The 23,757-nt window shown below is 39.6% G+C and overlaps 1 protein-coding gene across 1 annotated transcript in view; it reads right to left on the bottom strand.

Moving 5' to 3' along the window:
• Nucleotides 1-23,757, bottom strand: part of HEATR5B (HEAT repeat containing 5B) — a 181,812-nt gene that overhangs the window by 72,043 nt on the left and 86,012 nt on the right. Inside the window, exons 22-25 of the mRNA XM_006882354.1 lie at nucleotides 21,582-21,821; nucleotides 20,862-21,113; nucleotides 7,061-7,242; nucleotides 4,073-4,141 (exon numbers count right to left, since the gene is read on the bottom strand). Coding sequence (XP_006882416.1) covers nucleotides 4,073-4,141; nucleotides 7,061-7,242; nucleotides 20,862-21,113; nucleotides 21,582-21,821 — 743 coding nt within the window. The remainder of the gene's footprint in view (nucleotides 1-4,072; nucleotides 4,142-7,060; nucleotides 7,243-20,861; nucleotides 21,114-21,581; nucleotides 21,822-23,757) is intronic.

The raw sequence follows: 23,757 nt of genomic DNA, 5'->3' as shown, positions 1-23,757 counted from the left end.
GGGGATTGTGTACCAATGAAGGAGTTTGTCTTTTTCTTTTCAAGGAGAGGAGCGAACTGGGGGTGGGGGTGGGGGGGGTGGGGAGAAAAGTGCAACAATGAATGAATGGAATTCCAAAATCTCTGTAGATGTTCATTGAAATTAATAAAAAAAAAAATTCTCCACCTTGTGCATGATTTCGTACGGTAAATTTAATCTCCCTAATAAAGAAAAAATATAAAAATCTCCATCTTCTAATAAGAGAAGGAGGTTTGGCACTAATAACCTTCTCATAGAGAAAGAAGCTCAAGTCAAAAAGACGTTAAAAGCTTAAAGCACAAGCACCAACAATAAGCTTTTGTAACACTCATTCACAAGAATAAAAATTCTAACAGATTTCATTTTTGTAATGATCAAAAACTTTGTAGAAGGATTTGTCTGTTTAAACACTATGCTTAGAAATAGTATCATGATATACCCACTTCTCACTTATCAACCTCATTAGGTTCCAAAGACTGGGTCATAATGCAAGACAGTCATGCTGGGAGAGTTGGGGTAGGCATGCTCTGTTTTCAGCCCCAACTTTTGCCAGGTGGCTCACCATCTGTCAAGTGATCATGGAGTGTCTTCTGATGTGCACAGCAGGACAGGCCCTACTTCCTCACTCGGCTTTCTCTACACCGCAAAGCCTATAGAGTTTGGGGAGGGTGGTTCTTGTGGTAATATGCTGTCCAATGACCTACTACCTGTCGGGCTGGGATCTCATTCATTTTCCACTTGTACTGCATGATGACTCCAGACAATTTCTGTTCACCTGGCTCTGCAACACTTTATGGCCCTCTTCCTTCTTTCCTTGGTTCACCTCTCTAAACTTATCATCCTAGGACTTTCAGGGTCTCCTGAAAGGGCCTCCCCTTGTCCAAATGAAACTTCAAGTCTCCCACTGCCAGCTGGCAGTCTCCGTAGCTGGAATGAGATGCCAAGGACAAAAAGCAAAAAGCGTCCTTCAGCCAGTGGGCCAGTATTCCTGGAATGAGGGATCAGCTGATAATTATGGCCAATGTATCTTTGTAAGTGGCCTTCAGAGGACAACATAGGCCTGGCTTAAGCTTGAGAATTTTTTCGAAGTTGGAATAAATGTGAAGTTAGATTAACAAGATAAGTGAGGAGTAAGTATATATTTATTTACAGATGACTGGGATTTAATTAATTTTTCTGACTTTTGATTTCTCCAAGGCCACAACTGGGGCAGTAGGCCTCAGTGAAATAAATCTTAATAAGAGAAGGAAGAGTTAAATCCATTCAGCCATAGGTGGGAAAAGTTACAATTTCAAATCCTTCTCTGCCACAAGTCATATGAAATTGGATTCATGGATTCTAAGCAAAAATGATATAGTACAAACCTAAAATCTAGAAAACTGAGAAGAAAAGAATTGCTTCTTTTCTACCCTTAGATAAACAGAATTTTCTTAAAGACTAGAGCTTAATGCTCTAAGCTTGAATTTTGCAGGAAAAAATACATGAAAAAGAGGAATCTGTTAAAGATGCTAGAGCACAATACTGTTTCTGACAGTATTATGACTCCATAGATAGTGAGAATAATTCTGTAATTTATTTTGCAATGGAAATCCATATTGTAAAATTCTCTTTGAAATAACACCTAGTAGATTATTAACAGTATGTGGTGAAAATATTGTTATTATTTAACTACAATTATTATTGTTGTTGTTGTTTAATGCCGTCGAGTCGTAGATGACTCATAGCGACCCTATGAATGAACAGCCTGAGCACTGTTCGTACATAGAGTTTCCAGAGGCAAGCCATTTTGGAAGTGGATGCCGCTCCTGCTTCCAGGCTTGATTTAGTCAGGAAGCTCCAGCCAACACTGGCACATCACTGTCACAGGCACCACGAGTTAACTCTGTACAGTAATGCACAGACCAGTGCTATACCACCATATAAATATTTTTTTTAAAAAAAAAAACCAATAATGACTCATGACCACCATTCATGGGGCTTTTGAGACGTCCTGTAAATATTTATGAAGAGATTGCGCATCTTTCTCCCCTGGAGTATCTGAAAGATTCAGACAACTAACCTTTTGTTTAGCAGTCCATAAGTTTAGAAGATCAGAGATCCCTTAATTAAGGTCACCAACTTCTTGTATAAGCATATACATTTACATGTATATGCTGCTGTCATTGTTACGTACTGCAGAGCCAGTAGCAGCAATGTACTGGTTCTGGGTGTCAACGGAAAAGCTGAGGGTTCAAATCTACCAGAGATGCATGGCAATCTATTCCCCCAAAGGCCAACGACTGCTTAACTGATGGGAGCACAGCACATACGGGGTTGCCATGAGTAGGAGAGAAGCCGCACTGTCAATTCAACAGACATTTTGAGATGCAGCAGTGGAAGGGACACATCAGTAGCTCCAGGGGAGAAAGACGAACCACCTCTTCCTCAGTGATTTACTGCCTCTGAAAACTGGCTGGACCACTTTTGGTTTGACAGCACACAGCAAGAGCAGCTCCACAACTCGCTGGCTCTGGGTGGTGTCAATGCAAAGATTGGCAGTTTGAAGCTACCAAAGGGATGTTGGCAGAAAGATCTAAAGATCTACTCCCCTAAAAAGTCAACCACTAGAAACCCAATGGAAATGGAACACGGTCCTCGTCTGCCCAGAGGCATCAGAGCAGTGCTCCCGGACCTGCAATAACTGAGAGTTGTTCAGCCGGCCGCCAGGCTCTGCTCCCATGGGAAGGGATTTCTATTCAGGATGTTTAGGAGAGAAAGAGGTTCAACCGTGACAGGGTCGCTTAAGAAAATGAAACAATTAATATAAATCCTTTAATTATTATTGGTTTTGAGATCTTACTTTTATTTTAGCTACTCTTAGGACTCTTAGGAGACACTGGATGGCTCAAAATCAAGAAAGGGGTCCGTCAGGGTTGTATTTCTGTCTCCATACCTATTCAATCTGTATGCAGAACAAATCATCTGAGATGCTGGGCTGTATGAGGAGGAATGTGGCATCACGATTGGTGGAAGAATCATTAACAACCTGCGTTATGCAGATGACACAACCCTGCTTACTGAAACTGAGGAGGACCTGAGGCGTTTGTTGCAGAAGGTCAAGGACTGCAGTCTTCAATATGGATTGAAGCTCAACATCAAGAAAACAAAGATTCTCACCACTAGGCCAACTGGCAGCATCAGTATAGATGGTGAAGAGATTGAGATAGTTAACAGTTTTAGTTTACGTGGCTCCACAGTCAACACGCTTGGTAATAGCAGCCAGGAAATCAGGAGACGAATTGCATTGGGAAAGTCAGCTGTGAGGGACCTCTCAAGAGTACTGAAGAGCAACGACGTCAGAATGGAGACTAAGGTGTGCCTGATCCAGGCTATAGTTTTTGCAATTACGTGTTATGCATCAGAGAGTTGGACAGTGAATAGGGATGATAGAAAGAGAATTGATGTCTTTGAGCTTTGGTACTGGAGAAGAGTGTTGAATATACCATGGACTGCTAGGAGAACAAACAGGTTTGTCCTGGACAGGGTGAAGCCGGAATGCTCCTTGGAGTCAAGGATTCTGAAGCTTCGTCTGACATACTTTGGACATGCTCCAAGGAGGGATTGGAGAATGACATCATGTTTGGGAGAGTGGAGGGGCTGTGAAGGAGAGGAAGACCCTCAATGAGATGGATCGATTCTGTGACTGGGGTGTTGGGAATGAGTGTGTTTGAGACGGTGAGGTTGGCACAGCACAGAACGGCGTTTAGTGCTCTTGTACACAGGGTCGCTTTGAGTCACAAGTAACTCCATGGCATATAACAACAACAACAACTCTTAGGACTTTTCTATGGTAATTTCTGGATAACATAAGGGCTATGTACCCCAATGTCATGTCCTTGACGATGTGAGAAAAAGGAATACAGTTAAAAGTTTCTACTCTATCACATGCTAGAGGATTAAAAAAGAAACTTGCTCTGCTGTATTTCCAAGATAAAAATGTCCATTATTTATTTTTACTTGTTTTTCTTGGAAGTAAATTTTAAGATGTCTTCATCAACACTAGTTTTCCTCTTACCTGGCAAGCTTTTGCTATTATGTCTGATGGAGTGTCCTGGGAAAAAGCTGGTCTCAGAGCAGCTCCCACCTAGAGCGATAAACACGAGTATTTTATTTATAAAGGGAAGTAATAACTATAAGTCATGTACTTGAAAATAGACACAAAACACATCCCCTTTCTTTTCTCTTTATCTCCCGGCCCTTATCTCTCTTTCAGTTATAATAAACTTAACAATATAATTTCACTTTTGCTTTCCAGGAGATTATCAGTATTCAATCTATACATATCCTTTACCACATAGGCAATGAATCTTCATTCATTCCTTTGTTGTGGTTAATATTAAACAGGCTTTTCTGACAAAAATCATGCTACTATACAAAAGAAGCAAATGCAGAAAAAAGGGGAAAAAAGGAAATTGCTATTTCCTTACTTTTTTTATTCTAGTCTACTTTTTCTACATATATTTCTAATAGTAATCATTTTATGTATAAATTACATACAATTTCATAAATTCCTTTAAATAATTAAGTAGCACTAAAATTTCATGGTTGCTAAAATACTCTAGAGAATTTTTGCCTTAAAAATCCAAAATCTTTGTAATAAAATAAAAAAAATTTTTTTAAAAGGGATAATTTAAGTGAAAAGTTCATTGTCCTCAATGCCAGCCTTCTGCTGGGTTTCCAAGGCTATTCACCTCACAAAAGGAGACAGTCCACTTTGCTGGTGGGTTCCTACTTAACATAGTACACCACAAGACTTCCTTGATTTAAAAGAATGACGCTAAACAAATAGCAATGTATTCTCTGTAGGAATATGAGATTTAAATTTAAATAAGCCAACATCAATTATAGGGATCTTTGGTGGCTTAGTGGTAAGGAACTGCAATGCCAACTCAAAGATGCTCCATGGGATAAAGATGGGCAATCTCTTCCCAAGCGATTCACCACCTCTGGAAACCAGCTGAGGGGTCAGCTAGGGGTTGGTCCTGACTTGATGATACTCAACACCACCAATCATGGCTCTTTGTGTATTTATTATCTATGAACTAAAAAAAAGAATTATCTGTTGCAGTCAAGGTGATTCCAACTAATGAGGACTGTATAGAACAAAGAAGTATCATGGGTTTCTAAGGCTATAAATCTTCGGGAGTGAAGCGTTTTCACTGATGAATTGGTTGATGGTTTCCATCTTTTGCCCATGGTTTGGCTAATGGGATTTAACTGCCAACTTTTCAGTTATCAGCACAGCAATTAAACACTGCATAATTAGGGCTCCCTGATAAAGGTACAGGGAGCTCTGGTGGCCTAGTGGCAAGAAGCTGCACTGCAATCCCAAAGACATGCAGTTCAAGGCCACCGAGCTACTCCAAGGGAGAAGGATGGACAATTTCCTCCCTTGGGATTTTTCTGCCTCTGAAAACCTGCCAGAGGGTCAGCTATGGATCGGTTCCAACTCTATGGTACTCAACAACAATAAAGATATTGGATTCATGCCTTACTTATTAAATGAGGCCTAGTGAGTAAATGGGTCAAGAAAGTCCTTTTCTCTGGCTAAAACACATGGTAACTAATCAAAATTTGGGAGTATATACTGCATCCTGTACTGAAGAAAATGATAAAAGGCCTTAAAGGGTTGAACAGCAGTACTAGATGGGAGCTCTGGTGACCTAGACCAAAAGCTGCAGCACTGCTAACCAAAGGTTATGTCCCAGCAATAGAATCCACCGGCTGCTCTGAAGAGAACGGGCAGCCCCTGCCATTACCTTTTATAGCTGCAGAAACTTAATGAGAGCTGCTATGAGTCTGAACCTATTTGATAGCTGAGTTAAAAAAAACTCAAATGACTTTGAATTTTTGAACAAAACTAAAATATAGTAGACTACATAAAAGCAATATATAGAGGCTAAATTTCCTAAAGTTATTTACTATTTTGTGCTTAAGAGAATGTTTTTGAACATTCTGGAAATACCGACTAAATTGTTTAAAGGTAAAGAGATATATGTTATAATTAAATATACTCTAAAATGCTGCAGTACGGAGTGAAGTGTATGCATGTGTGAGCATGTTCACACACAAAGATAAAGAATATTACTTCTAAAGCACATGGAACATAATTAACAACTAGGAAAATCTATTTAAAGAGTGTATTTGTTACCTAGAAATTATTTCTAAAGAAAAAGTTTTTTTAAAACTTCCTTATTCAGACAGGCTGTATATTTGGGAGTGAATAAAAGTTCACAGGCTTCTGAAGTCACCTCACCCAGAAGCTATTACTTCCTTATTGTATTTATGATGGAAACACAATTGATTATTATCTATATTTTTTTATTTTGTGTATATGGGAGCAAAGCTTTTAGATTAGGTAGGTATAGTGTGTCTATGAATAAGATTTAACATAAGCATAGCTTTAAAAAGTTCCATTCTTCCCTTGTGAATATAACATTTTTGCCATGATTCAATCTTTCATTGATAGACTAAGATTACCTCATTCAAACAACATAAATAAAGCTAAAATCCCAGGGGATAAATCTCAAGAGTATATTTTAGTTTGGAATGAAATAATAAGTCTTTTGAGAGTATCTAATTCTATTAGCAATAATTTAAACTGCCATTATTATAAGTTGAATATATCTTTCAGCATGTTAATAGCAGTTGCTTTTAATTTTAAATTATCAAATCTTGAAGTGTAAAAATAACAACAGTACATTAACAACACTCATTCGAATGTTCCTTTTAAGTGGCATAGATGACTGGCTAAACACAAGACAGGGAAGCTAGGTTGGAATTTCTATTCTAGTTTTATCACTAACATGTTATCACAACTTAAAAATAGTGACAAGGGGTTGACACCACTGTTTCTTCAATTGTGTGTTAATGCAAACTGTTTAACACACAGTGTGAATCAGTGGACTGCACTTTCAAATACAATTTCTCAGGGAGTCCTCACTCCATTAATGACCATTCAAGAGATGAACTTGATTCCAAATAAACAAACAGAAAATCTCACATTAGCTTGATACTGCTCCAGAATCACATGGCCTGGGAATTCTGGTTCGGGCACAGAGGCGAATTTCTTGATAATGTCTTCGAGGGCTTGGAGACCAGCCATTCGAAGCTGGTTGCTATGATCAGTTGCAGCCATGAATGCCATGCGAATTAGGTCAGAGAGATGAAGTACTAAGAGGTCATCTAAAATTAAAATAGAAAGCCAATATGAAGAATTTTAAAAATATAAATGTAATAGAATAACAATATGACAGCTTAAATATACTTTAATAAAACTTATGATACATATATTTTAATGCATTTAAATATAAAAAAGATTTGTTTTTAAGAAAATCTTCACATTACTCCTTTAAGAATACATATAGGTCTTCTAATACTGAAACATAGAGAAAGTTCTGGAAGGAGACATAAAATGGAGACATCTGAAGTAAAACAATTATTTTAGCTTTCCCTAAAATGTTGTTGCTCCTGTGTATCATGGAGTCAGAACTGACCCATAGTTGAATTTTCAGCAAGTTTTCAGAGGCAGGAAATCACATCAGAGGAGACTGCCCATCCTTCTCCTATGGAGCAACTGGTGGGTTTGAACCATGTGTCTTTGTGTTTGACAGCACAATTCCTTACCACTCAGCCACTCTTCCCTAAATTAGTCTGCAAGTATTTTAGAATGATGTATGTAATCTAAAAAAAAAAATTGTAAAAGATCAGTAAATATTTTTGGCATTGCTGGTCATATGTTTTCAACTACAAGTACTCAAGCCTGATATTTCAGTACAAAAGTAACCATATATAACTCATATATATAAATGGATGTGACCATATTCCAATGAACTGAACAAATTCAAGCCTAGAGTGGCAATACTTAAAGTTGCTATGGGCAGAATACTGAATGATCCAGCAAGTATTAAAACACAGAAGGAGTACACAGAGTCACTGTACCAAAAAGAATTGACTGACACAGAAGAATTTCATAAAACAACATATGATCAAAAGGCAATGGTGATGAAGGATGATGTCTAAGCTGCTCCAAAGGGATATGCAAAAAAAAAGGTCCCAAGAACTGACAGAATACCAACTGAAATATTTAAGCAAACAAATATATTGACAGAATACCAACAGATATATTTCAGCAAACAGGTTGCCCTGGCTACCCTTAACAGGTTGTGTCAAAAGATCTGGAGGACAACTACCTGGCCACCTGACTGGAGGAGACACATATTTATTCCCATTCCAAAAAAAAAAAGGTGACTTGATAAAAGGGGAAATTATTGAATAATATCACTAAATCAGTTGCAAGCAAAATCCTGCTGAAGTATTATAAAAAATGACTAGAACAGTACATTGACAGAGAACTACCAGAAATACAAGATTAGTTTGGAACAGGACATGGCACTAGAGACAAAACAACAAATGTCAGATGGATCTTGGCTGAAAGCAAAAAGTACCAGATGAATGTCTGTGATTTGACTATGCAAAAACATTTGATTATGTGGACCACAAAAATTGTGGCTAACCTTGGGAATGGGAATCCTAGAACATTTGACTATGCTCATGTGAAACCTGTATTTAGACTAGGAGGCAGTCATCAGAAGAGAGCAAGTGAACAATGGATGGTTCAAAATGAGGAAAGCAGTGCATCAGGAATGCATCCTTTCTCCATACCTTTTCATTCTGTATGTAGAAGGGCTCATTCGGGATGCTGGGCTGCTGGTCCAAGGGTTAAGCTAGTGCATCCAAGTAAGAAGAAATCACTGACAATTTGAATCTTTTCTCCTATCGATAATGAGGTTGCCTATTGGTCCAGTGGTGAGGATTTTTGCTTTCTTGATGTTGAGATTTAATCCATATTGAAGACTGTAGTTCTTGAGGTTCTGCAAATATTTCAGGTCCTCCTCACTCCAGCAAACAAGGCTGTGTCATCTACACAAAGAAGTTGCTGGTAAATCTTCCTTCAATCCTGATTCCACTTTCTTCTTCATAGAGTTCAGCCTCTCAACTGATTTGCTCAGTATACAGACCGAATAGGTATGGAGAAAGGATACTATCCTGGCATATACCTTTACTGATTTTAAACCATGCAGTGTATTCTTACTGTTTGGACAATGGCTTCTGGGTCTAGGTACAGATTTCATAGGCACATAATTAAGTATTCTAGGATTTCCTTTCTTCTCAATGTTAGTTATAGTTTGTTATGATCCACACATTCAAATGTCTTTATAGTCAATAAAACCTAAACAATCTTCTGGTATTATCTGCTTTCAGTCAGGATCCATCTGACAATGATATTCCTGGTGTGTCAGAGGAGTTGTGAGACGACACCAAGGATATCATACATGAAGACAGTAAAAGGACTTTACAAAGAAGGAAGAAAAAGAAAAGATCAAAATGGATATAAAAAGAGACTAGGAAAATTTCACTGGAATGTCAAGAGCCCAAAATGAAGGGAAGAGATACTGAGGTAAAAGAGCTGAAGATTTTTAAAGAGTAGCTCAAAAAGACAACGAAAGATATAATTAAATGTGCCAAGAGCTGGAGTCAGAGTATAAAAAGGGAAGAACTCACTTGGCATTGCTTAAGCTTAAAGAAGTTAAAAACAAATTCAAGGCTAAAGTTCCACTGAGAGATGTTAGGGGCAAAATCTTTACTTTTTATTTCATACAGGTTTGCACACAAAATTGATGTAACTTTTGTATACCTTCTGTTTGATTCATATGCTGTTGTTATGTGCTGGCGAGTTGTTTGCGACTCATAGCGACCCTATGTACAACAGCCCTAAACTCTGCTCTATCCTGGGCCAATAGCACTGGCTATGACACACCCATCCCGATTACCCCAGTCACCGAATCAATCCACCTCATAGAGGGTCCTCCCCTCTTGCGCTGTCCCTCCACCCTCCCAAGCATGATGTCCCTCTCTAAAGACCTGTCTTTCCTTACAACATGTCCAAAGTATGTCAGACGAAGCCCCAGAATCCCTGCCTCCAAGGAGTAGCCTGGTTTAACCCTCTCCAGGATTAATCTGTTTGTTTTCTTAGCAGTCCATGGTACATTCAATACTCTTCTCCAGCACCACAGCTCAAAGGCATCAATTCTCCTTCTATCCTCCTTGGTCACTGTCCAACTCTCTGATGCATAGCAAGTGATTGCGAAGACCATGGCCTGTATCAGATGCACCTTAGTCTCCAGAGACACACCGTTGCTCTTGAGTAGTTTAGAGAGGTCCCTAACAGCAGACTTTCCCATCGCAATATGTTTTTTGATTTCCTAGCTGCTGGTGCCAAGAGTGTTGACCGTGGAGCTGAGCAAACTGAAGCTGTGAACAATCTCAATCTCTTTGCCATCCATCCTGATGCTACCGATTGCTCCAGTGGTGAGAATCTGTCTTCTTGACATTGAGCCTCAGTCCATACTGAAGGCTGCAGACCCTCTGCAGCAAGCGCATGAGGTCTTCCTCAGTTCTGGCAAGTAGGGCTGTGTCATCTGCATAACGCAGATTGTTAATAGATCTTCCACCAATCCTGATGCCACACTTCTCTTCATAGAGCCCAGCCTCTTGGATAATTTGCTCTGCATACAGGTTGAAAAGGTATGGAGATAGGACACATCGCTGGCGTACACCCTTTCCAATTTTGAACCATGCAGTGTTACCCCTGCTCTGTTCTGACTACTGCCTCTTGGTCCAAATATAGGTTTCGCATTAACACGATTAAATGTTCTGGGATTCCCATTCTTCTCAGAGTCAGCCAGTTTGTTATGATCCACGCAGTCGAACGCCAGTGCATAATCAATGAAACACAGGTATATATTCTTATGTTGAGTTTTATTCCTAAACACTGTGTTTCACACATTCCTTCATTCACTTTGTGTTTTATATGATCATTTCTACACATTATGTTTTAAAAAATCAATGACCATTGATCTATGCCCACTTTTAGCTCATCTTTTCACGTCCCTGCTAGGTCTTTCCTCATTCCATCACCTTCTCCTTCTGCCCACCAAACTCTGTAATACTATGACTTCCTCCCCTCCCCATGATTTCCCTCACTCACCATCCTCAGTTCCTCTGCCCCCACCCCTTCCCCTTTGCAATTTATACACTTGTTACTATTTATCTATTTTTACAATAATGATTTTACATAATATTTGTCCTTGTGAGACTGAGTTTGTTCACGAAGCATAATACTGTCTAGCCTCTCCCATGTGATAAAGTATTTTTGGAAATCATTACTCCCGAGTGTTACAAAGTATTCCATTGTGTGCATATACCACAATTTCTCAATCCATTCATTTGTTGATGGACATCTGGGCTGTTTCCATGTTCTTGCTATTGTGAAACACTGCTATGAACATTGGTATGTAAATCTCCGTTTGTGCCTCAGTTCTAATTTTCTCAGGGTATAATCCTAGCAGGGGAATTTCTATGTTCAGTTTTTTGATGAAATGCCAAACTGCTTTCCAGAGTGGTTATACCATTTTACAATTCCACCAACAGTATATGAGAGTTCTAATCTCTCCACATCTTCTCCAACATTTATTGCTTGCTGTCCTGATAAACTTTGCCATTGCTACAGGGGTGAGATGGTTATCTCATTGGGGTTCTGGTTTGCATCTCTTATTGCCAGTAATTTTGAGCATTTCTTCAAATGTCTGGCCATCCAAGTATGTTCCTCTGTGAAAAGTCTTTCCACGTCTTTTGCCCATTTTGTAATTGTGTGATCAGTCTTTTTCTGGTGGAGGCCCAGGAGTATTTTGTTAACTTTCGTTATGAGATCTTTGAATCTTTTTTTCCCAGTCAGCAGGTTTTCTTTTTACCCTACTGGAAAAAGTTTTTGATACACAGAGGGACTCAATCTTTTGAAGGTCCCATTCATCGATGATTATATTTTCCTGGTTATTTATACCATAGTCCAGGCCTTCTATGTTTGATCCCATTTTATCTCTTATGATCTTTATGGTTTGAGGCTTCACCCCGAGGTTTCTGATTCACGTTAAGTTTATTTTTTTTTTCATTGAGTTTATTTTTGTGTATGGTGTGAGATGCTGATCCTACTTCAGCTTTCTACAGGTATAAGTCCAGCTGTGCCAGCATCATTTGTTGAAGAGGTTGTAGTGTCCTCATTTCATAGGTTTTGTTTCCTTGTTGAATACCAGTTGACTCAAGGTAGATAGGTTAATTTCTGGGTTATTGCTTATGTCCCATTGTACCAGTAGCTATAGGAAAAATCTTGAATGATCCAGGAAGCATCAAAAGAAAATGGAAAGAATATAGAGTTATTGTACAAAAAAAGTACTGTCTGACACTGAGAAATTTCAGAAAGTACCGTGTCAACAAAAGTCAATGGTAATAAAGGAAGAAATTCAAGCTGAATTGAAGGCATTAGCAAAAAAATAAGGTCCCAGGATTCAATGAGATACCAAATGCCATGTTTCACTTAACAGCTGCAACTCTGGATATGATCACCAGTCTATTGCAGGAAATTTGGAGAACAGCTGCCTGGCTGACTGAGTAGAAGGAATCCATATTTGTTCCCATTCCCAAGAAAGGTGATCCAACAGAATGCTGAAATTACTGAACACTTTCATTAATATCACAAGCAAGCAAATTATTGCTAACCAAAAACAGAACAGCACATAGACAGAGAACTACCAGAAGTTCAAGTAGGGTTTAGAACAGACTGTCTGGATAGATGTTTTCAGTGGTTCCTCATAAGCAAAGGTATTTGACTGTGTGGATCTCAACAAACTAGGGCTAACTCTGAGAAGAATGGGAATTGCAGAACACTTGATTGTGCTTTTGTGAAACCTATACTGGACACAGTCATCAGAAAACAGTATGGAAACACTGCATGGTTCAAAATGAGGAAAAGTGTACACCAGGGATGCATCCTATCTCCATACCTTTTCAGTATGTATGAGGAAAAGATCATATGAGAAGTTGGGCTCTAAGAGAAGGAATGTACATCAGGACTGGAGGAAGACTCATCAACAAATTGAACAACCCTGCTTCATAAAACTAAGGAGGACCTGAGGCATTTGCTACAGAATGTCAAGGAGTGCAGCCTTCAATATGGACTGAAGCTCAACATTAATAGAACAAAAGATTCTCATCACTCGGCCAATTGGCAGTATCATGATAAATGGAGAAGAGATTGAGATTGTTAACAGCTTCAGCTTGCTTGGCTCCACAACCAACACTCTTGGTGCCAGTATCCAGAAAATCAAAAGATTAATTGCATTGGGGAAAATCTGTTGTCAGGGACGTCTCTGGAGTACTAAGAGATGCAATGTTAATCTAGAGACTAAGGTGAATCTGATCCAGGCTAAGGTTTTTGCAATTACTTGCTATGCATCAGAGAGCTAGATAATGACTAAGGATGACAGAAGACAAACCGATGCCTTTGAGTTATGGTGCTGGAGAAGAGTACTGAACATACCATGAACCTCTAAGAGAGCAAAGAGGCCTGTCCTGGAGAGGGTGACACCAGGCTGCTCCTTGAGGCAGGGCTTTTGAAGCTCTGTCTGACACATTTTTGGCATGTTACAAGGAGCGACTGGACTTTAGAGAAGGACATCATGCTTGGAAGGGTGGAGAGAAAGTGCAAGCAAGAGAGGAAGATCCCAGATGAGATGGATTGACTCAGTGACTAGGGTAAAGGGGGTACGTGTGTGAGAGACAATGAAAATTGGTTCAGGACAGGCAGTCCTTTACAGCTGTTGTACACAGGGTTGCTGTGAGTTGCAAGTGACTTGACAGCACATAACAACAACAACATATATTATATAAAGTTGTTGTTGTTATGTGCTGTCGAGTTGCATGTGACTCATAGCGACCCTATGTACAACAGCCTAAACCATGCCCTATCCTGTGCCAGTCTCACTGTCTCCAACATACCTACCTCCATTATCTCAGTCACTCAATCAATTCACTTCATAGAGAGTCTTCCTTTCCTGCACTATCCCTCCACCCTCCCAAGCATGACGTCCCTCCTTGCAACATGTCCAAAGTATGTCAGATGAAGCTTCAGAATCCTTGACTCCAAGGAGCAGCCTGGTTTAACCCTCGGTAGGTTGAACCTGTTCATTTTCTTAGCAGTCCATAGTATATTCAATACTCTTCTCCAACACCACAGCTCAAAGGCATCAATTCTCTTTCTATCATCCCTAGTCATTGTCTAGCTCTCTGATGCATAGCAAGTGACTGCAAAGCCCATGGACTGTATCAGGCGCACCTCTCCAGAGTGACATTATTGCTCTTCAGTACTTTGGAGAGGTCCCTAACTGCAGAATTTCCCATTGCAATATATCTTTTGATTTCCTGGCTTCTGGTGCCAAAAATGTTGACTGTGGAGCCGTGCAAACTAAAGCTGTTAACAGTCTCAAGCTCTTCACCATCCATCATGATGTTGCCAATAGGCCCTGTGGTGAGAATCTTTGTACTTTCCATAATAAACAAAAACGCAAACTATTCAGAAGCAACTCATAGTTGACTCTGGCAGGTTTTCAGGAGGCTGTAAATTGCACAGGAGGAAATGATTTCTCTTCTGAGTCACTGGTAATGGATTCTTGCTGAAAACAGGCATCTGTGGGTTAGCCCCCTAACTCCTTAGAAACTAGGGCACCAGAACTCCCTTCATAATAAATAGAAATATTAATTATTCTTCTTGTGCTTTCATGTAATTCATAAAAGCTAAGCCTGTTAGCAATCACCCAAACCCCAAACTAGGCCACTCTATCCCTTGAATGAGAATGCTTTCTTCAACAATCAGAATTCTGTCACTTCCTTATATAATCTCTACACTTGCAACCGTCTTCAAATCAAGAGCTCCCTTTTTTTCTAAATTTAAGGAAAAGAACTCCTGAAGACATGAGAGTGGAAAAGATACTGGGAAGAAAGCCCAAAATGGAAAGAAGTTTCAGGGTCAATAGTTTATCACGCTTTGGGAGTAGTACTTTCCTGTAACTAAAGCAAGAGTTGAGGATGATGCGGAAAGAAATCACATTCACTGGGTTTAGAGTTTTTCACATACCTTACAGGACTGTTCAAAATGAGAATGACAGGCAAGAGAATGCATGCCGGGTGAGAAGCTGTTATATCAGCTTATCATGCAATTACAGGTATAAAATCCCCTAGTAATAAAGAATATAAGCAATCATGCTTCACTATATACAGACCAATCACACAGTGAGCAAATTCCAAACATGGGAGCACACTACTCTTGTGTGGCTTTGTAAACAAGTAAGCTTATGATTAAACACAACAGGATAGATTTAAAAAATTCAGAGAGATGACTGCTGAAAAAATTTCCTATACAAATGGAATAATTTAGAAATTTTTTGGTATTCTCAATAAAATACAAAAAGTTAAAAACAGATAACCATGAAGAATGAAAAAGGAGAGAAATACAGGAAATTATAACAAACAAAAGAAACTTAAGAACCACATGGAGGCACCAAAAAAACCCAAACAAGTACAAATTACATGGAGAGAGAATGCTTGTGAGGATCTCTGAGAACAGAAGGATAAGGCCTAGGAATGGATTTATAACCAAAATAAAAAATATACAAAGGAAGGAAAGTCAAACTAAGGAACAATACTTCTCTTTAAATATGGATATGCACACTTATACTTTCATTCCTTTACATATTTCTCATTGCTTCTGCTTAGAATAAAACAGAACGGAATACTGGTCCCACAAATACTCATTCAAAATCTCTAAGACCTGTAACTATGTTACTTTATGTGGTAAAAAGGACTCTGCAGATGTGATTAAGACTGCCTGCCCTAACCTTTATTATCTAAAGTGTGTGAGAAAGAAGAATAGAAAAACTTTTCTCAGAGAAACATCAATGATGTTAGCTTGAAGACTGAGGAAAATATCCATAACCAAGGAACACATTAGTGGACTTGAAGATACAAAAAACAAGGAAATATTGACTCTTAACAGCTTGCAGAAACGATTATCTTGATTTAGTTCCAGAGAGACACACATTGGACTGACTACAGAGATATATACTGCTTAAACACTAAGCTGGTAGGAAGTAGAAATGGGAAAGTAACAGAAATGTTGGTGCTTAAAGTAGGATGTGGCTAAAACAAAATTCCATAAAGGTGGAATGGCTTTAGCATGACGCAGTAGGTAGAGACTGGAGGAATTCTCAGAGGGATGATAGAATGATCCTAACGTGACTTGAAAAGGCCTATTAGAAATAAAGATGCTCAGAACCCTATTGGAGGAGCACTGGTGTCATAGTCTATAGTGAATTGCGCTGTTGACCAAAGACTGTGAGCTCTCTGATGGTTCAAATTCACCAACGACTCCGGGGGATTAAGATGGGTAATCTCCTCCTTGTGCAATTTATGTGCCTTTGAGTTTGAACCAATTCATAGATGGCCCTCCACTGGGTTTTCAAAGGCTCTAAATCACATGGGAGGAGACTGCTCATCTTTGTCCCACAGAGCAGTCGATAGATTTGCAGTGCTTGCTTTTGGGCTGGCAGTGTAAAGCCTTACCCACTGTTGTATGCTGTTATGCATTGTTGAGTGGAAATGAACTCATTGCTTATCCTCTAGCAAGTTTTCAGAGGTCGTAAATCACACAGAAGTTGAATGTCCATTTTTCTCGCCAAACAACAGGTGGATATGAGCTATGTACCTTTGGAATGGCAGCAAAATTCCTTACCACGAGGCCACTAGTGTTCCCACTCTTTATCCACTAAGTCACTAGATTTATAGCTTCCCACAAACCCACCAAAGGGTCAGAAATAAGTCAGTGCTGATATGAAGGCAATGAATTGAGTGTGAGTTGAATAACTTTATTAGCAAGGAGTATGTGATAAAAACCAAACTCATTTAGAGAATATCTACCATGAATAGTGATGCAGCAGGCTTTAAAGGTGTTGCTAATGATGGCTCAGAAGACAATGAAAAACACACTGTTGATAATCAAAAGGAAAGAAGTATTTGCCACATAGTGGCAGGAAGGCTATTAAAATCATGCTCTGCAGTGATGTGCAAAGTAGAAGTTATAAACAATTGGACATTTAACTAAGGAAATTTCCAAACACCAGGAAGTAAGGATTTGAGAGAATCTCAGTCTACTCAGATTACAAAAGATGCTAAATTGAGAGATTCACTGTAGGAAGTCTATTCCTAAGAAAAAGGTGAGGGTGTGATTATACAACCTTTCGCTAATATCTCAGAAAGATCAAAAGGTCAGAGTATTCAGAGACATTAAGTGCTTTGAAAAGATAATATATGACTCATAGAACATCTCAATCAAACAAAAGAGCACCTAAAAGCTTGGGAGCATTATCCCTTAGCATCTCAGCAAAGCCCAAACCAGATCAAATTACTGAGGAAAAATCTGCAAAAAGGCTTCCTCTAACATGGCATACATAGGGGCCTAAAAAAGGCTCTGGAGAATTTACAGAAAAAGAAACACAGCCATGCGGACTGAAAAAGACTATGGAATAAATAAAGATGGCTGGAAGTCTCACAGATTACTACAGGGGAAAAACAAGCTTATAAATTTACTTCAAATAGATGCTCTCTTTCACAAAAAGGAAGTAGGATGGTGGGGGGGGGGCACCTTGGACCACAAAAGACTAATTAATCTCAAGCCTGATGCTGGTAGGCGCCATCAAGTGGATTATGACTCAGAGCTGCCTTATGAAGGAGAGCTGAACCTTGTCCTATCCTGTGCCATCCTCACAATCTCCCTCATGGTCAAGTTCATTGTTACAGTTGCTGGGTCAATCCATCTAATTGAGGGTCTTCCTCTCTTTTGCTGGTTACTTTTTTCCAGTATGATGTCTTTTTTCAAGGACTGGCCCTTCCTGGTAACCTGTCCCAAGTATGTAAGATGACATTTCACGATTCTTGCCTTTAAAGGGCACCCTGGTTGGCCATCCTCCAAGATAGACTTCTTTGTTCATTTGGTAGCCTATGGGCTATCCTGTAATCTTCTCCAATATTTGAATTCAAAAGCATTGATTCTTCTTCTGTCATACTGATATTAGCTCAGCTGAATGTGAAAACTGCTTGAGAGTTAGTGATTTCTTTTCATACTTCCCCCATCCTCAGATTAGAATGGTTGATCTTTACTCCTATTCTGTGTACAAGAGCAGAAAACCTGGAATTGTGCCCATGATAGACAAGAAGTGGTTGACTTTTCAAGACAAGATGCAGGACATTTGAATGGGTAAGATATTAGGCTTTAAATTGGTGGTACAATAGCTTGAAACCTTTAGAACAAGAAGCATCTAATCTAATCTAATCTAATCACAGTCTTTAAAAGCAGAAGAACTTCCCTGCTTGTAGTTAGAGAAATAAATGATTGAAGAATCACAGAATCCATACTGCTGGCTTTGAAGACAGAGCAGGGTAGGGAATAGGCAAGGAATGTAAGCAGGCTCTCAAATTCACTGTCTAGAAGCCAAGAAAAGAAGTAGATTCTTCATTTTGGTTACCTAGTGCTGCCTGGTCTTCGCAATCACCTGTTATGCATCAGAGAGTTGGACAATGACCAAGGAGGATAGAAGGAGAATTGATGCCTTTGAGCTGTGGTGCTGGAGAAAAGTACTGAGAATACCATGGACTGCTAGGAAAACAAACAGATTTGTCCTGGAAAGGGTTAAACCGGGTGGCTCCTTGGAGGCAAGGATTCTGAGGCTCCGTCTAACATACTTTGGACATGTTGTGAGGAGAGACCGGTCCTTGGAGAGGGACATCATGCTTGGGAGGGTGGAGGGACAGCGCAGGAGAGGAAGGCCCTCTATGAGGTGGATTGATTCAGTGACTGGGATAAGTGGGACGGGAGTGTCAGATACATTGCGATTGGCACAGGACAGAGCGGAGTTTAGGGCTGTTGTACATAGGGTTGCTATGAGTCGCAGGCGACTCGACGGCACATAACAACAACAACAGTGCTGCCTGGAGAAGGACATGACACTTGGAAGGGTAGAGGTTCAGCACAGGAGAGGAAGATCCAGGATGAGATGGACTGACACAATGGGGTCAGATCCACTGGAGAAGAAGAGGTTGGCTCAGGACAGGGTAAGGTTCAGAGCCACTGCTCATAGGGTCGCTATGGGTCACAGTAGACTCCAGGGCACTCCAGGGTGGAATACCTGAAAAATAACTGGAAGAGACCCATAGTTGATCACATTCCCAAAAGAGGTGATCCAACAGAATGTGGAAATTATCGAACTAATGTCACATGTAAGCAAAATATTACTAAAAATTTGCCCATAATGACTAGAACAGAACATTGACAGAGAACTGCTAGAAATTCAAGCTGAGACTGGAAGAGGCCATGGCACCTGAGATAACACTGCTGATGTTAGATGGATGTTGGCTGAAAACAGAGTACTAAAAAGATGTCTTATTTGCTTTTATTGACTATGTAAAGGCTAAAACAAACTGTGACTAAAATTGATGGAGAATGGGAATCTGCAAACACTTGATTGTGCTCATGTGAAACCTAGACCAAGATACTGTTGTCCAAACAGAGCAAAGAAACTATTTATGTGGTTCAAAATCAAGAAAAGAGCACATCAAGGATGTATCCTTTCTCTACACCTTTTCAATCTATATGCTGAACAGACCACTTCAGAGGCTGGACTTTATGAACAATGCGGTATCAGGACTGCAGGAAGACTCATCAACAACTATGTTATGCCAATGACACAAATTTCCTCATAGAAACAGAGGAGGAACTTGGAAGTGTTTGCCGCCAAGATCAAGGATCTTCTTCAATATGGACTGCATCTCAACATCAAGAAAAATTACTTATCGTCAGGTCAATAGTTAGCATCATGAAAGATGGAGAATAGACTTAAGTGGTTAATAATTTCATCTTGTTCACATCCACAATGTTGGCATCAGCAGCCAGGAAATCAGAAGATGAGTTGCATTTGGAAAATCGGTTGTCAAGGACCCTTCCAGGGTGCTAAAGAACAATGATGTCAGTCTAAAGACTAAGGCGCACCTGATGCAGGTCATGATCTTCTCAATTGCTTGCTATGCATCAGAGAGCTGGACAATGACTAAGGATGACATAAGAATCATCAATGCTTTTGAGCTGTGGTGCTGAAAAAATTTATTGGACATACTGTGTACTGCCAAGAGAACAAATAGGTCTGTCCTGTCCTGGAGAGGGTGAAACAGTTTGCTCCTTGGAGGCAAGGATTTTGAAACTCTAACTCACATACTTTGGGCATGTTGTCAGGAGGACCAGTCCTTAAAGAACATAATGCTTAGAAGGGCAGAGGGTCAGCACAGGAGAAGAAAACCTCTGATGAGATGGACTGACACTGTCACTGTGTCAATAGGGTCAGATGTGTTGGGACAGCGTGGTTGGCTCAGGCAAGGTTCAGAGCAGTCACTCATAGGGTTGCTGTGAGGGCATAGTTAACTCGATGGCACATGACAACAATAGTGGCATCACAAAGGGAGCTCTGGTGGCTTAGCGGTAAGGAGTTGTGCTGTTAACCCAAAGACACACGGTTTGGATACACCATCTGCTGTGGAAGAAAGATGGGAAATCTCCTCCTGTGCCTCTGAAAACCTGCCATGCATCTGTTCCAAATTAATGTTACATACCAACTTTGGGTGATCTCGTTCAAGCTATTTTCCAAATATGGATGAGAAGGCGGGATAGACAGCATGTAGATGGGAGAGAAAAGTAAAAGCCAAAGAATCTAACAGAAAAGAATAGTTTACATGTCTACGACTAACAGCAGGAAAATATTGCAAAACTGTAAAAACACACCTCAAATAATTAGTATTGATTTTAAACTTACTTGTTGGGTTTCGTAGCTTTGCAGAGCGTGCCAAGGCAAGATCAAAGTGAGCCTGGTCTGCATTCTCACACAAGTTGATGATCCGACACAGGCAGTCAGCAGCAAATACCCGGGTGGCCCAGCGAGGTGCCACAAAGGGTTTGGATTTATCTTCCTCACCAAGTGTCGTAAACATGGTATCATCATCCATCTCATCTTTCTTTTCTGATTCTTCATCTTTTCCACTGCTTAACAGAGTTGTAGTACTCATATCTGTAACAGAAATATAAGCATATTATAACAAAGGCACAACCTGAATTAAAGATGCTTTAGAACTTGCATTTCTATTAAAAGAGTTCTAGCAAAAAAGTGACTAAGCTCTCTCTCTGGAAAACTATAAAATTTTCAAATTTATTTTAAACAAATAATCAAATACCAATTTTTCCATTAGTGTGCATACTATACCAACCTACAGAGCAACTTAGAATTTTATACATAAAAACTTAGTTTCTCCTTAGCTATTTTCTAAAAACATAGGGAGTTCATTGGCTTATAATTTAGCTGTCATAGGGTTTATATAAATGAAAAATTATCAGTATACTTAATGTAAGCTCAAATCCACATAAACATATATATATATATATATTTTAAAAAGTATCTGAAAGAAATAATTTTAATTATTTTAAGAACTTGGTTTTTCATTTCCACTTTAAGAACATATTTAATATATTAAATACATACCACTAGAAGCTGCCAGAACATCTTTACAAAGCATTAGCCAATGGGACAGTTTTTCTATTGCCAGCGATGAAAGCATGTGTCCCAATGTGTCATGGATGTCAGAACATAATTTGCGATCCGTTTCCCGGTCTAGCATTCCAAAAAGAAGTCCCTCCAGACCAGTTTCTGTTATATTGACGCCTTGGTGTCGACAATGGATATCACTTCGAGAACTAACCCCCGGTGCAAAAGGATTGACATCTGAAAAGTAATTTATACAAATAAAAATGTGTATGACTCATGGAGGCCAGTACTATGAAGCTCCAGCTCACTTACTTTGGGCATGTAGCCAGGAGAGATCAGTCCTTGGAGAAGGACATCATGCTCAGAAGGGTGAACGGACAGCACAGGAGAGGAAGACAGTGACTGAGGCAATAGGGGTTGGTGTGTCAGAGTTAGTGAGACCGGCTCAGGACAGGGAAGGGTTCAGAGCTGCTGTACACAGAGTCACTATACATCACAAGCAATTCAGATGCACATAACAACAGTAACATACTATGAGAGGTTTGGGAGCAGGAGTGGCATCCACTTCCTAAACAACATGCCTCCAGAAACTCTATGAACTTTGATAAATGTTGATGGTTGTAGAGGGGCTTCAGGCCTTTAGTTCATAGGGTCACTGTGAGTTGTGCTCAACTTGAAGGCAATCAACAACACAGAGAACAGATATAGTAAGACCATGTTAATTCACAAAAGGAATGAAACCACATAAATATGTGCAATTTGACGTGTTTTGGTCTCCAGTTTGCATGTCTTTAGGATTAAAACTTAACCTGACAAAAAATATTGGACCCTAATGTTTAAGACGGACTATTCTGAATTAATGTAAAGAACTCTCCAGAGAATGCTCATGTTATACTTGACTAACAAAATAATGGTAGAAGAGAAACACACTTCTAGCAATTTCTCCTCATGGTACACTCATGTATATCGCAGCGGCATGATACTCAACAGTGGTTTGGGGTGGGTTTTTTCCCAGCATAAACAAATTTAGATTTCTAGAAATTTACAAAAACCCTTAACAAAGTTTTTTACTCTTTTAAAATATACACGTACTAACAATGGCCTGTTTATAAAAATGCAGGTTGCTGTTTCATTTTTATTTAACATGTTTTAATTGGAATTTGTGTGAAAGTTTACAAAGCACATTGTGGTATTTTTTAAGGCAATCCTTCATATTTTGTTCCATAATGTTAACTACAATAAACATGAGATCTGATCTTCAATTCATTCCACTTTGTCCTTCCCAATAAAGTGTTCATTGTCTAGCCATTCATTTCCTACTCTCCTCCCCACCCTAACATTGGCTCCCTGGTAAACACACTAGATTGATTTTTTTTCTGTATGTAAACATTTCTCCAGTTTTTATAGGTACAGTATTTGTCTTTTGGGGACTGAATTCTTTCATTAAGCATAATGTCTTCTAGACTCATCCAGACTATACAATGTTCCACAAATTCTTTACTGTTTTTCAATGTTGCAGAGCACTCCATGGTGTGAATGCACCCTACATAGTTTTTCTATCCATTTATTCACTGATGGGCACTTGTTTCCATGTCTTTGCTATTGTAAATAATACTGTGATAAACATGGGTCCAGAGTGTTCTCAATGGCTGGCTTTTTCCTAAGTATACCATGAGGCAGATTCATGGGGTCAAGATTGGTGGATGATTTATCAACAATCTGCGTTATGCGGATGACACAACCCTGCTTGCTGAAACTGAAGAGGACCTGAAGCACCTGATGCAGAGGGTCAAGACTGCAGCCTACAATATGGATTGAGGCTCAATGCCAAGAAGACAAAGATTCTCACCACTGGACCAATCGGCAGCATCAGGATGGATGGTGAAGAGATTGAGATTGTTCACAGCTTCAGTTTGCTTGGCTCCATAGTCAACACTCTTGGCACCAGTAGCCAGGAAATTAAAAGGAGCATTGCCATTCGGAAAGTCTGCTGTTAGGGACCTCTCCAAAGTACTGAAGAGCAATGGTGTCTCTCTGGAGACTAAGGTGCATTTGATACAGGCCAGAGTTGGACAATGACCAAGGAGGCTAGAAGGAGAATTGATGCCTTTGAGCTGTGGTGCTGGAGAAGAGTACTGAGAATACCATGGACTGCTAGGAAAACAAACAGATT

The sequence above is a fragment of the Elephantulus edwardii genome, unplaced genomic scaffold (assembly GCF_000299155.1).
Source record: "Elephantulus edwardii isolate Elephantulus edwardi_28Jun2011 unplaced genomic scaffold, EleEdw1.0 scaffold00019, whole genome shotgun sequence".
Classification (NCBI taxonomy): Eukaryota; Metazoa; Chordata; class Mammalia; order Macroscelidea; family Macroscelididae; genus Elephantulus; species Elephantulus edwardii.
Note: the sequence above shows the minus strand (reverse complement) of the source record. Positions and strands in the feature narration are given on the sequence as shown.